This window comes from Microtus ochrogaster, chromosome 21 (genome assembly GCF_000317375.1).
Source record: "Microtus ochrogaster isolate Prairie Vole_2 chromosome 21, MicOch1.0, whole genome shotgun sequence".
Classification (NCBI taxonomy): Eukaryota; Metazoa; Chordata; class Mammalia; order Rodentia; family Cricetidae; genus Microtus; species Microtus ochrogaster.
This window is the reverse complement of record NC_022022.1, coordinates 4,929,085-4,940,756: the sequence shown is the minus strand read 5'-3', so window position 1 is coordinate 4,940,756 and position 11,672 is coordinate 4,929,085. Positions and strand designations below refer to the sequence as shown.

General features: G+C 48.8%; 2 protein-coding genes across 5 annotated transcripts in view; one reads left to right on the top strand and one right to left on the bottom strand.

The window, feature by feature from the left end:
- LOC101994982 (Golgi pH regulator) overlaps positions 1-2,982 on the top strand; it is a 40,607-nt gene extending 37,625 nt beyond the window's left edge. For all 3 annotated transcript variants that reach the window (XM_005357058.2, XM_026784009.1, XM_026784010.1), the window contains 3 exons: positions 380-469; positions 1,224-1,289; positions 2,158-2,982. In XM_005357058.2, coding sequence (XP_005357115.1) covers positions 380-469; positions 1,224-1,289; positions 2,158-2,364 — 363 coding nt within the window. In that variant the 3' untranslated portion in view covers positions 2,365-2,982. The remainder of the gene's footprint in view (positions 1-379; positions 470-1,223; positions 1,290-2,157) is intronic.
- Positions 2,983-3,255: 273 nt separating this feature from the next.
- Pdzk1 (PDZ domain containing 1) overlaps positions 3,256-11,672 on the bottom strand; it is a 54,729-nt gene continuing 46,312 nt past the window's right edge. For both annotated transcript variants that reach the window (XM_013349872.2, XM_005357057.2), the window contains exons 6-9: positions 10,386-10,582; positions 5,476-5,700; positions 4,492-4,824; positions 3,256-3,604 (exon numbers count right to left, since the gene is read on the bottom strand). In XM_013349872.2, coding sequence (XP_013205326.1) covers positions 3,551-3,604; positions 4,492-4,824; positions 5,476-5,700; positions 10,386-10,582 — 809 coding nt within the window. In that variant the 3' untranslated portion in view covers positions 3,256-3,550. The remainder of the gene's footprint in view (positions 3,605-4,491; positions 4,825-5,475; positions 5,701-10,385; positions 10,583-11,672) is intronic.

Here is an 11,672-nt window from a genome sequence, read left to right as displayed (position 1 = left end):
TCACAGTAGGACCCTCTCATCAGCTGTGGGTCTCACAGTAGGACTATCTCATCAGCTGTGGGTCTCACAGTAGGACTATCTCATCAGCTGTGGGTCTCACAGTAGGACCTCATCAGCTTTGAGTTTTCTAATTAGTGTTTTTTTTTCCTCTCTTCTCTGTACTTGCTTTCTTTGACCCTTAAGACTTGATTAAGCCTGCTAATTAAGAGATCAATGCCATCTTCCCATAAGCATCTACCACCTGTAGGTATTTACTTCAGAACAAGCTGAGAGGAACCCAATGGAATTCCTTCTCATGGTCACACAAGTAATCAGTTTACAGTGGCTCTTGGCTCTGCCAGGAACTAATGGCCTGCTGCGCTTCCTGTTCTGATGGCAGGTCAAGTTCTGGTCCCAGCATATTTCCTTCATTCTGGTTGGAATAATCATTGTCACATCCATCAGAGGACTGCTGATCACGCTGACCAAGGTATGGTGCATCACAATGTTCAGATCCTTATCTGAGTTAGTCCTGACACTAGTCTTGAACAACTCAGAGGACATCCAGAAAAATAAAGAGACTAAAGAGACTATTAAGCTTGTCTGTAAGGTGTGAGTAAGGTAAGGCATCGTCTACCAGCCACAGGCCACTCCAGTGGTCGTAGAGATCAGAGATCCCTTATAGCTGTCATCACCTACAACCAAACCTGGCACATGGTATTCAGCCGGAACTTAGGAAACACGGCAGACAGACACTCAGGGTTAGAATAATTGGAAGTCACGGTGAGGAAGATAAGAACACTCTGCTCTTTTCTGAGCAGCATAAGGAAGACCACGTGGTGGTGAAAAGTGGATCCTCTCTGGTAGAAGGCCCAAACTCTGAGAGAGATTGAGAGGAAGGGACTCCCAACATCTAGCACAACCCGAGAAGAGCTCGGGAGCCTTAACAGCTGCAGTGCTTGGAGTGGCCCAAAATTGTGGTTTAGTGTGATGTCGAAGGCATTAGAGTTTCTGAAATTTAACAGTGAGGGTTACTGTGTTGTTTCACACATAAAACCACCAAACATCTCAGGGGGAACTGGTTTCTCTTGTATTTTAATTCCCTCTCTGTAGCCTTAACCTCTGAACTGGCTGTGTTTTTTGTGCCAGGAAACAGAAGCTATTAAAGGCTAATCATGTAGCATATTGTTCATGGCAGGAACCCACCTGTGCCGCCCTCGCTCACCCCCTCCCTTTCCCCACAGTTCTTCTATGCCATCTCCAGCAGTAAGTCCTCCAATGTCATCGTCCTGCTGTTAGCACAGATAATGGTAAGTGTAATGATCTTCCCTTGTGTCTAGGACTGTAAATGCCAGAAATGTGATTTTGCTGGGGAGGGTCTTTGAGACAAAGTCTCCGTGTAGTCCTTGCTGTCCTCAAGTCTACATAGTGAAGGGTAGACTTGAACTCCTGATCTTTCTGTATCTCCTTCCCAACTGCTGGGATTTCAGACATGCACCACCACAGCCAGCTTAGAAATGTGTGGGCTTTGTTTTGCTGGGGAGGATATGTATTTGTGCGTGCACATAGTCCAGTCGCACCTGGAACTGAAGTTATAGGCAGTTGTAGGCACCTGATGTGTGTGCTAGGAACCAAACTTGGGTTATTTGCAAACGCAGCTCATGCACATGTCACCGCTGAGCCATCTCCAGCTCAGAAATGTTTAAACTGTTTTAGTTGGGCCTGTACGATGGCTTGTTCAGTGGGTCACCATGGATGCCTCCAGGCCTGATGACCTGACTTCTGTACCCAGACCCACATGGTAGGAGAACCAACTCTGGCAAGTTGTCCTCTGATCAGATGCACACGAGGAAGACGCACACCCATAAACACAAATCATTTAAGAATTTTCACTCATTTATGTGTATGGCTGTTTTGCCTACATGTATGTATATGTATGTGTGTGCCTGGTGCCCATAGAGGCCAGAAGAGGGTGTTCAGGCCCCCGGGACTAGAGGCACAGATGGTGAACCACCATGGAGTGCTAGGAATCAAACCAAGATCCTCTGAACAAGCAGCCAGTCTTAACCACTGTAGTCTCTCCAAATCCGGTAAATTTTGAAAACAGTATTAAAGTTTGCTCTGCCTTGTCCCTGGAAACACCGAGTAACTTCTCAATTAATTGGCTCAACTTTGCAGGGCATGTACTTCGTCTCTTCCGTGCTGCTGATCCGAATGAGCATGCCCCCAGAATACCGCACCATAATCACAGAGGTCCTGGGGGAACTCCAGTTCAACTTCTATCACCGCTGGTTTGATGTCATCTTCCTCGTCAGTGCCCTCTCCAGCATCCTGTTCCTCTACCTGGCTCACAAGCAGGCACCAGAGAAACATATGGCACCCTGAACTGAGACCCACTGCAAACTGTCAGAAAAGGAGACACAGTACCAGGGCCTTAAGTCCTTGAAGCAGAGGAGCTGTCCTGGAGTCCTAAGTGGCTGAGGCACAGGAGGGAGCAACCCCCCCACCCCCCACTCCCTGCCCCAGCATTCGGCAGGGAGCCTGTGTGGGTCTGAGGCTGTGCAAATGGGGAGGGGGAGGGTCAGGGCCTCAGGAGACCCTGGTGCTCCTCAGGTGCCTTCGTTTGAAAAATTTAGTAAAAATCAAGAGTTTGTAACACTGTGGCCTTGAGTTTACTATCAGTCCCAGCTTGGTGTGCTGTGTTATTGTGGTCTAATGTGAATACATCTCTCCCTCCCTGCCCGACTTTACCCAGAAAAACACCCAAAGGTTGTCTGCTCTTTTCTGGAAAAGGGATGGTAAGCAACTGATAGATTTTACCAGAAGATTTAGGTGTGCCATTTTTTATTTCCTTTTAAATCAGGGAAGAGTGGCTGTCCTAAACTAATCAGTGGTGGGGTCTCGGGTCCTTCCCCTCTGTCGTGGGATGAGTCACTGGACTGCTGTTAGCTGCAACAAGCCCTGTCCTGTCCTGGAACACAAGCTCTCCGATTATAGAAGGAAGGTGGTGTTGTTTTAATACTCAAATGCAATGTAAGACAATTCTGAGATGTATTGCCTAGAAGTCTCCTTTCATTACTAAGGTCCTAGCATTTATTTTGCCATTTGGGGCTTCTAGAAGCAAATGGAAAAGCATGAAATGTTTCTAGAGAACAAAGGCATTGTTCAAATTCAGATTCTGTTAGCCAGCAGGGAAGTCACAAGCAACTTGAAAAGCACTTTACTAATCTAATGCTTAGGCCCAGCATTGCCACAGAAGCACACTTCTCACAGGACGCCTGCTTGAGCCTTTAATCATCCGCACTCACACACACAAAAGAATAGCTCCAGTGCTCAGGAAGTTACAGAAGAGCATCACCAACAGCAGTGGGAAGTTGCGCTTTGGAAGACATCACATAGAAAGAACCTGGCGGCTCCCTCCAGCGAGGTTGAGCAGCCATTCCAACAGCAGACAGTCACGTGGGACAAGTGATTCCAAAGGCCTAACTGGGTCAGCAGAGAGCTCCTTCCTTGGAAAGGTAGTTCCTGGACGTGGAAGAAATCCGGCAGCCAAAACCATCATTCGTTCTCATCACATCTCTGTGTCTTCAGAGTTGGAAGAAGAAAGCGAGGATGTGCTGTAAGTCTGTGTAAGAGAAAACCAAGGGTTTACACCCGAGGGTGCGAGCAGCAGGGGAGCGTGGCCTGCGCTAGACTGCACGCTTAAGTTAGGAAGGAGAGCTGTGCACTTCTAGAAGGCATGGGCTGGCATCCATGCTTGGTTTCCTTTTCAATGCAAACTCTTCCTACTCAGCGCAAAGTCATTGTCATATATGTATGTCTATGTATATGCAATCGGTTTTCTGTAGGACACTATAGTGCTGTAATTGACGGTACCTAGCAGAATAATACAGTGGGAAGGGCGAACGCAGAGAGAGTTTCATCAGAAGCCTGACTACCATAAATCCCCTTTTATAAACTTGGATGTCAGTTCATTTTTAAATCCCAAGTTCATCTATGAAGAAAAAAATTTTGACTAGAAAAAATTCTGACAAAAATAATCGTAAAACCTGCCATTTAATACTGCCCCGAACCACCTCTGTTTTCACCCGCTGTGAGCCAGGCGCTGTCTGAACACTTCATTCTGAAAACGGCTGTACATATAGCCCTGTTTTATAAAGCTAAAGCACAGGGCCAGGAAATCCCAGTGTGTGGCAGAACCAGAGCCGGTTCTACAGAATTGAATCCCGTTCTTTTGGTAGGCTCTATCATGTTCCTGATAAAAAGCTTCATCGACGCTTGCCAACCTCATGCTAAGAAAATAACTTCACAAGCCACAATCCCAGCACACGGGAGGCTAAGACAAGGGGACTGCGAGTTCTAGACCAGCCTGCTCTCCACACTGAGGCCGCATGTCTAAGAGGACAATAAATGTGTCCTTGTACAACCTCCTCTGCTCACAGAACCCTGACAGGTTGGCTACCCTGTGTTACTTTTGGGGACTGTATCCCAGAGAAGCAGATGGCCACTCACGCGCTCTTTTGCTGTGTGGGAGTCAGGCTGGGACTCCGCTGCCGCCTCCGCCGCTGCCGCTGCTGCTGCCACCGCTGCCGCCGCAGTTTCTCCTTCGCCACCAGGGCTAGCGACCAGGGGGTCAGCCATGGAGGAAACGATGGGAATTTTCTTAGCTCGGAAGTAGTCGTAGGCCTTCTTCCCACAGACCAGGAGGGTGACGTGCTCGCTGCTGCCCTTGATTCTGTCCACCACGCTCTCGTAGGGCTTGTCTTGCACATTCTCTCCGTTCACTTCAATGATGATGTCCTCATCCTCCAGCCCAGCCTTGTCAGCCGGGCCACCCTTCTGCACCTGGGAGCAGAAGTTCCGAGTGTCAGTTCCAAACATGGATGAGGATGTCACCTCTTTCTCCTTCAGGGGCTATACCCCCTCTACTCCACACTGGTCGAGCACCATACTGAACATCTTTGGACTTAAGGCATTGGGCCCCTGTTATAAATCTGCTGGCCTGGCCTGTCACCTGGATAGCCTGTCCCTTTAAGAGACAAACTCTGCCCATCCCCTTTCTCCCCCTTCCCCTGCCAGGCAAGCTGATCTGTGCCTCTCTCCTTTTGAAGAGGCAACCTCTGCCTCCTCCTTTTCTTTCCTGTGTCTCTCTCTCTTCTCTTCCCTCCATAATCCCCTTACTGTTACACCCCTCCCAATACCCACTAAATAAACTCTCTCCACACGGCGCATGGCACATCTGTCTGTCTCCCACCCACCAGGAGACCTGTCAGGGTCATGCCACCATGAATCCTAACAGCCCTCCCTAACTTGAGGGCAGCAGTGGTCTCACTGCCAGCCCTGCAGGGTACAGGCACCTTGACACATGCACAGAAGCAGACAGGTAGCACTCCCCGAGGTGCGGAATGTGACCGCATCGTGTCAACTTATGGCTGGCCCTGAAAGTGCTGACCCTCACTGGCCGTGTCTGCCGGCTGCCAGGACCAGTTACCATACCTCTTTGACAAAGGAGCCTGGCTGACCCTGAATGGTGTTCAGGTGGAAGCCATAGCTGTCGTCCACTTTGATCAACCTACAGAGCTTGGGTTTGTAATCTCCCGCATCCTCTGTGGTGTCTGATCTTGCGGCCTTCAGAGGAGCAGGGACTGGAGCTGGAGCTTCCTTGACAGAACCATTAGGCAGTTCTTGGCTTTGGCAGTAGAGCAGTGGAGAAAAACGAGCCTCATGAAAAGAAAGGGGAAGAAGATATAGGAGTGGTTACACTTCATTACACGAGATGGCTTAATACACAGGATGTCCTGCATGTCTGCTCTTCAACTGTAGATTCTAAAAGTTTCTCCACCACAACCAGAAAAGTAGAAACGTGTATAGACACATACAGGTGCATGAGATACAACAGTATAGGGTTCTGTACCAAACCGCAAGCTTATCTAAAGAATTACTAGCTTAACTCCACCAAAGCAGGCCGATCATGAAACAGCACCTAGACTCACGTGGGTACACCTATGCCTTGCCTTTCAGTGAAACTGTCTTTAAGCACGCCGTAAGTTCTCCACCTAAAAGGTAGCGGGCGGTGGTGGCGCACGCCTTAAATCCCAGCACTCGGGAGGCAGAGACTGGTGGGTCTCTGAGTTTGAGGCCAGCCTGGTCTACAGAGCGAGTTCTAGGACAGCCAGGGCTACACAGAGAAACCCTGTCTCAAAAAACCAAAAGACAAAATATTTTTGTGGCTAACTGAAGACACAAAGCCATCAGAAAAGACCAGCTCGACACACTAGTAATGGAGAGGCAACCACGTACGGTAGCAAAGGTGGATTCCATCCTCAGCGGCATACCAGCTCCAGGGCTGGCTTCGGCTATGCTCAACTTACTTTGCTATTTATTTATCGTAATTATCTTAGCACTTCTCTCCCGCCAAGCTTCCTGACTCTAAATACTTCAGGTCCCTCCCACTGGCACAGCCACTACATGATGGCCTTGAATACAGAGAGAACCGGAAAGGAACTGGAGGCTTGAGGAGGCGCAGCCCTGACTCCTGCGTTCCAGTTTGCACTGGTACTTTCCTGCTTCCCTTGCCTAGGTATCCTCAGCAACACCTGCTAACTTGAGACAGGTCTCGTTGGCCTACCGCTCACCCAGTAGTTTAGCCTGGTCTGCCGAGCATCCCCAGGGGTCATCTTTGCCTCTCCAGCACTGCCGCCAAGCTCAGCATTTCAGCACAAGTCCTGAGGATCAAACTCAAGCCCTCGCCCTTTTTGGGCAAGCGCTTTATCAATTGAGCTAAATCCCCATCCTGATTTTTTTTAATTTGTATTTTAATAGAGTTAAATTAGCTAGCTGAGGATTTCGCCTGATGTAGGGGCTAGATTTGGGTGTGCTATGGACCTGCTCAGCAGTTAAATTGAGTTCAGCAGGTGTCCAGGTCAATAGTCAACGGGGGTGGAATGCTGTCCACCTCACCACTGTAGGAGCTTAGCAAGAATGCAATGTAGGATTCATCTGCCTTCCTGCCCTAATCACCTTAGAAGCCAGGTACCTGGCAGCTCAGCCCCATGCCACCCTCAGTGATGTTGACAGACGTCTGCCGTGGAGGCTGGAAATCTGGAAATAGGTGACTCATTACCCCTGAGCTCTCACAGCAGGCAGAGCAGCGCCTGCCTGGGGAATGACTGCAGGTGTCAGCATGAAAGCAGCAGCAGGAAGGCTTTACCCGTCCTTTTGAGGACTCCTGAGGCCCGCCAGGAACTGTTGGAAATCTCTCACTCATTCACTGCTGTGTCTCAGAAAGCCACTCCACCCCCACACCAGCCCACAAAGCCCACCTTGGAGAGTGGGCAGACTAAAACCCAGAAAGTTACATCATTCTATTATAGTTTTCCCCCCTCGGGAATTACAAGAAAATCCTCAATGCCACAACTTACAAACATCAAAACCGTGGCTTGCAGAAGTTAAGTTTGTCCCCATTTCTAACAACTACGGTTGTTCTTAAGAAATAGCTTCCCTGGAGCTTACGTCATGGAAATAGCCTTTCGAATTCTTTTCTTTATTAAAAAAGAAAAGAAAGGGCTGGAGAGATGGCTCAGAGGTTAAGAACACTGCCTGATGTTCCAGAGGTCCTGAGTTCAATTCCCAGCAACCACATGGTGGCTCACAACCATCTGTAATGAGATCTGGTGCCCTCTTCTGGCCTGCAAGTATACATGCAAGCAGAACATTGTATATGTAATAAACATATTTAAAAAAAGAAAAAGAAAAGAAAAGAAAGAAAAAAAGAGGAACAAACGTATTTGGGCTGGTTGGTAATGCGTGTTTACTGCCTGCGATCTTCCTCTCCTCCAAGCCTGTCCTGCTTCAAGGTAACCCCAGTGTCCTCCTATCTCCCCCATCATCACCGTTTTGGTGGCAGAACTTTGTCAGAACTAGACGCTATGAATTCAGGACCATCCATGTGAGACATCCACACGGGCTAAGGAGTGGATGTCCCTGCCCTTCATGGTCCCTTACAAACCGAGAGAGCTGGAGCTCAGGACAGCTCCCCCATCATTCCATGGCTGGTGTTTCCATGACTGGTCTGACTACCTCTAGAAGCCAATTAATGCAACCTTCAATTGTTGGGGGGCGGCTTTCTGGAGTACCAAATATGTTCTCAACATTTCCTATTCAATTTCCTTTCAAGTTAGAGTAGAACTTTAAAACCATCTCTGTTCTGTCTTCATTTTTATTCTTCTAATCTGAATAGGAGGGTGTGTGCTCCTGGGTGTGCAGGGACACACACAACCTTGGGTGTCCCTCCACCTTGCCTCTTCTGTGACAGGCTCTCTCAGTGGCCTAGGCTGGCCGCCCCCTGGGCTCCAGGAATCCCCCTGTCCCCACCTCTCCAGCACTAGGATTACAGCACACACTACCACACCCGGCTTTGTCACAGAGGCTTGGAGAGCAAACTCAGATCCTCAAGCAAGGTGAGGACTTTGGACTGAGCTATCGCCCCAGCCCCAGGCTGGATATTCTGAATGTTAATCCCATCCTCCTGTCAATCATCCAGCATCCTTTAACTCCTCTGGGAATACATTAAACATGTCTGCATCCCAATGTAATCAATCAGGATGTATGTGTGCCACTCCAGACTTCCGTTCAGGCTGGCATTCTCCCAATACCAGAGCTTCTCTCGGTGTGATTATTCAGCGAGCTAACATACCCATTCTTTTTTCTGCCGTCCAGTTCATTCTTTAATCTTGTTTACAAAAGTATCTTGGAAGATGTAATCAAGACTTAAGAGAACATATATGGTCTGGTGACTTGACTCTGAGAACTTCAGACACTGGTGAGTCTCTGCTAAACTGGGTGTCTACGTCATTTGGTGTCTAAGTTTAGTTTCCAAGCACTAAAAAAGGCCAGTAGCACCACCCAAACTCTTCCTCCCTGTGCCACGGCCCTGAGGAACTTCTGTTACTGTGTCACACACAGAAGACGACTCTTTATCCCTGAGACCAACATTAACATCGGGGTAGAGATACTCGGTGTTCCAGAGCACATGCCACTCCTACAAAGGACCCAAGCTTGGCTCCCAGCACCCACAGCCGACGGCTTGCAGTCGCCTGTAACCCCACCTCCGGGGGACCCAACACCATCTTCCGGACTCTGTGGGCACCCGCTCTTATGCACGCATGCCCACACAGCCACACATCTGCACATAAGTTATGAGAAAACAAAATCTTTTTTAAATCCTCACCACCCGCAAACAGCTATCATAATACAAAGAGGGAGTGGGGCTCTTCATGGGCTTGTTCAAGGTGAACCTGTTTCTGCTGTGTTTACCGAGGACGATGTGGGTGAGAACCCCCAGACAGCACCTGAGTCTCCAGTGACCAGAGCGTCCAGCACTGCGCAGGGGTTGGGAGGCTGCAGGTCCAGAGCCTGATTTCTCTAGGGTGATCTCTAACCCACCTCTAGCCCTCTGATAAGCAAGGTGGAGTGTATAAATAAAACCTGTCCTTCGGCAACCAAAGGGCTACCTGCTGTCACATGGTGTCTGGGGCCTCCGCCTTGCTGTAACCTGCCTCTGTTTCCACAAATGTATTTTTAGGCCTTGATTTATTATACCTTTCTTTGTTCTGTTACTGTAAAAACTTCATTAAATTGTTTCCATGTTGGAGCGTGGTGGGACTTGGGGTAACCTAAATCTGTGTTCTCGGACCATGGCCACTCCAATTTAACTCCAAAATAAATTCCTATTCCTTCTGAGGTGAGAGCTGTGGTTTTGCATCATCAACCACAACAAACCTAATAAACTTTCTAGATCTTTACTCAAGACCGAGGAAGCTTGCTGACCAGCAATATCACATCCACATAGCAGGGCTTGAGAAACGGCTCAGCAGTTAGAAGCACTCATCTCTTCCAGGGGACCCAAGTTCGGTTCCCAGTGCTTGTAACCCCCTGTAACTCCAGCTCAGGAGATCTGACACCCTCTTCTAACCTCGGCACTGGTGTGCACATGTGCACGCATGCACATGCATATACACACATGCAGACTCACACATAAAAATGAATCTAAAACCAAATAAACATTTATATCTGTGCCAGCGTGGAGACATCCGGGCCACCTCTGTCCGGTTTTAGATTCCTGTTCTTCATAGCTTATCCCAGATACCAGCAAGAGTGATTCTTCAGCTAATTTACAAATTCAAAGTTTTTAGTCTGGGAATTTATAACTCATTTAATACTCACGTCACTACCAATGTGAGCCACTATTTGACCTTAGCAGTTGGTATGCCCCTTCCAGGCTGAAGAACAAAGTAACTCAGCTCAAAGTCGGAGTGCGGGAGTGAAGGGACCCAGCCTTAGCACATGAATATTTGCATGGATAGCTACTCACTATATTGACTACATACATGACTGGACTAACTTACCAGTCTGTAGATGCTGTCTGCCTCTTTGTCCACCACCAACAGTGTAGTCTGCTCTCCGCCCTTCTTAATCATTTCCACCACGCCGTCGTGGTCCAGGGCTTCCACGGACTCTCCATTCACAGCAACCACCAAGTCATTGTTCTTCAAGCCAGCTGCCTCTGCTGGGCTCCCAGACTCCACGTCCTTGATCACTTGACCTACCCTCCCCACGGGAAGAAAAGTTACCAGAAAAGCCTCCAAACAAATAAGCTCTGGGATTTCTGCTGGATCCCAGGCCTGAAGGGACAGGTCTAAAAGGCATGCTGAATCCAACTCCTCCATCTCTCTGCACCGCAGGGGCCCACAGATCTCTCGAGCCTGTTTCTGGACCAAACTGAGCCTCAGACAATGAGAAGATCTTAAAAGACTGAGAACCCAGAGTTTACTAAAAGTACCTGATGTTTACTCTGGACAAAGTGGCAGGCTAAGAAGCTCCTAGAAAGTCGGCGGGCACATGTTGCGGGAGGTCCTTCCGCTCCTCCAGCCTATAGCCGCTGAGATACCCGCCCATTGGGGCGTGGTCTCTCTCCCTTTAAAAAAGCGGCCACTTCCTTCTCTCGCTCTCTTCACTTCCTGCTCGGCTGGCGGCTAGATTCCCTTCCTGGTCGTACAGAGGGCTGACGGTGATCTGTAAGTTTTTTTTCCCCTTTAAATAAATACTACCCTGTTAATTATAATTCCAAACTGCTGTGGCATCGTTTGTGACTTACGTCTACAGGCACACTTACAACCACAATCCATACCCAGCAGTGAGTCACAGAAGGGAAAGGGGCCAGGACTAGGGAAGTGGAAGCAGGCCGGTCCCAAGTTCAAGGCCAGTCTGTACACGTGAGACCCTGAGCCAAAGGCAGGGAGGCAGGTGAAGAGCACAAAGCTTCCAGCCTTTGAACCGGGCTGGCATTTTATAGCCCTATTTGGGGGTCATAGACTGTGACCCAACAAGCAAACATTCAGCCACTAGCCCTCCAACAGCCGAATTAATGGCAGAAAGGGGAGACTTATTCGATGTAGCCACCTTGGTAAGGACAAAGGGATCTAGTGACCCCTTCAGGTCTATCTTCAGGGTTCTGAAGTGAGGTTAAGGCCCCACCACCACTGGTCCATCCCGTCCTCTCCTGCAAGGTGGTCTGATGAGTTGTGAATTCCTTCTGGGCCCCCATCCCCACACCCAAAACTTAAAACTTTCTCTTTTCCCAGCATTAGATTCCTGAGGGAAATCCCTGAGGCCAATTCTGTGCAAACTGCTCA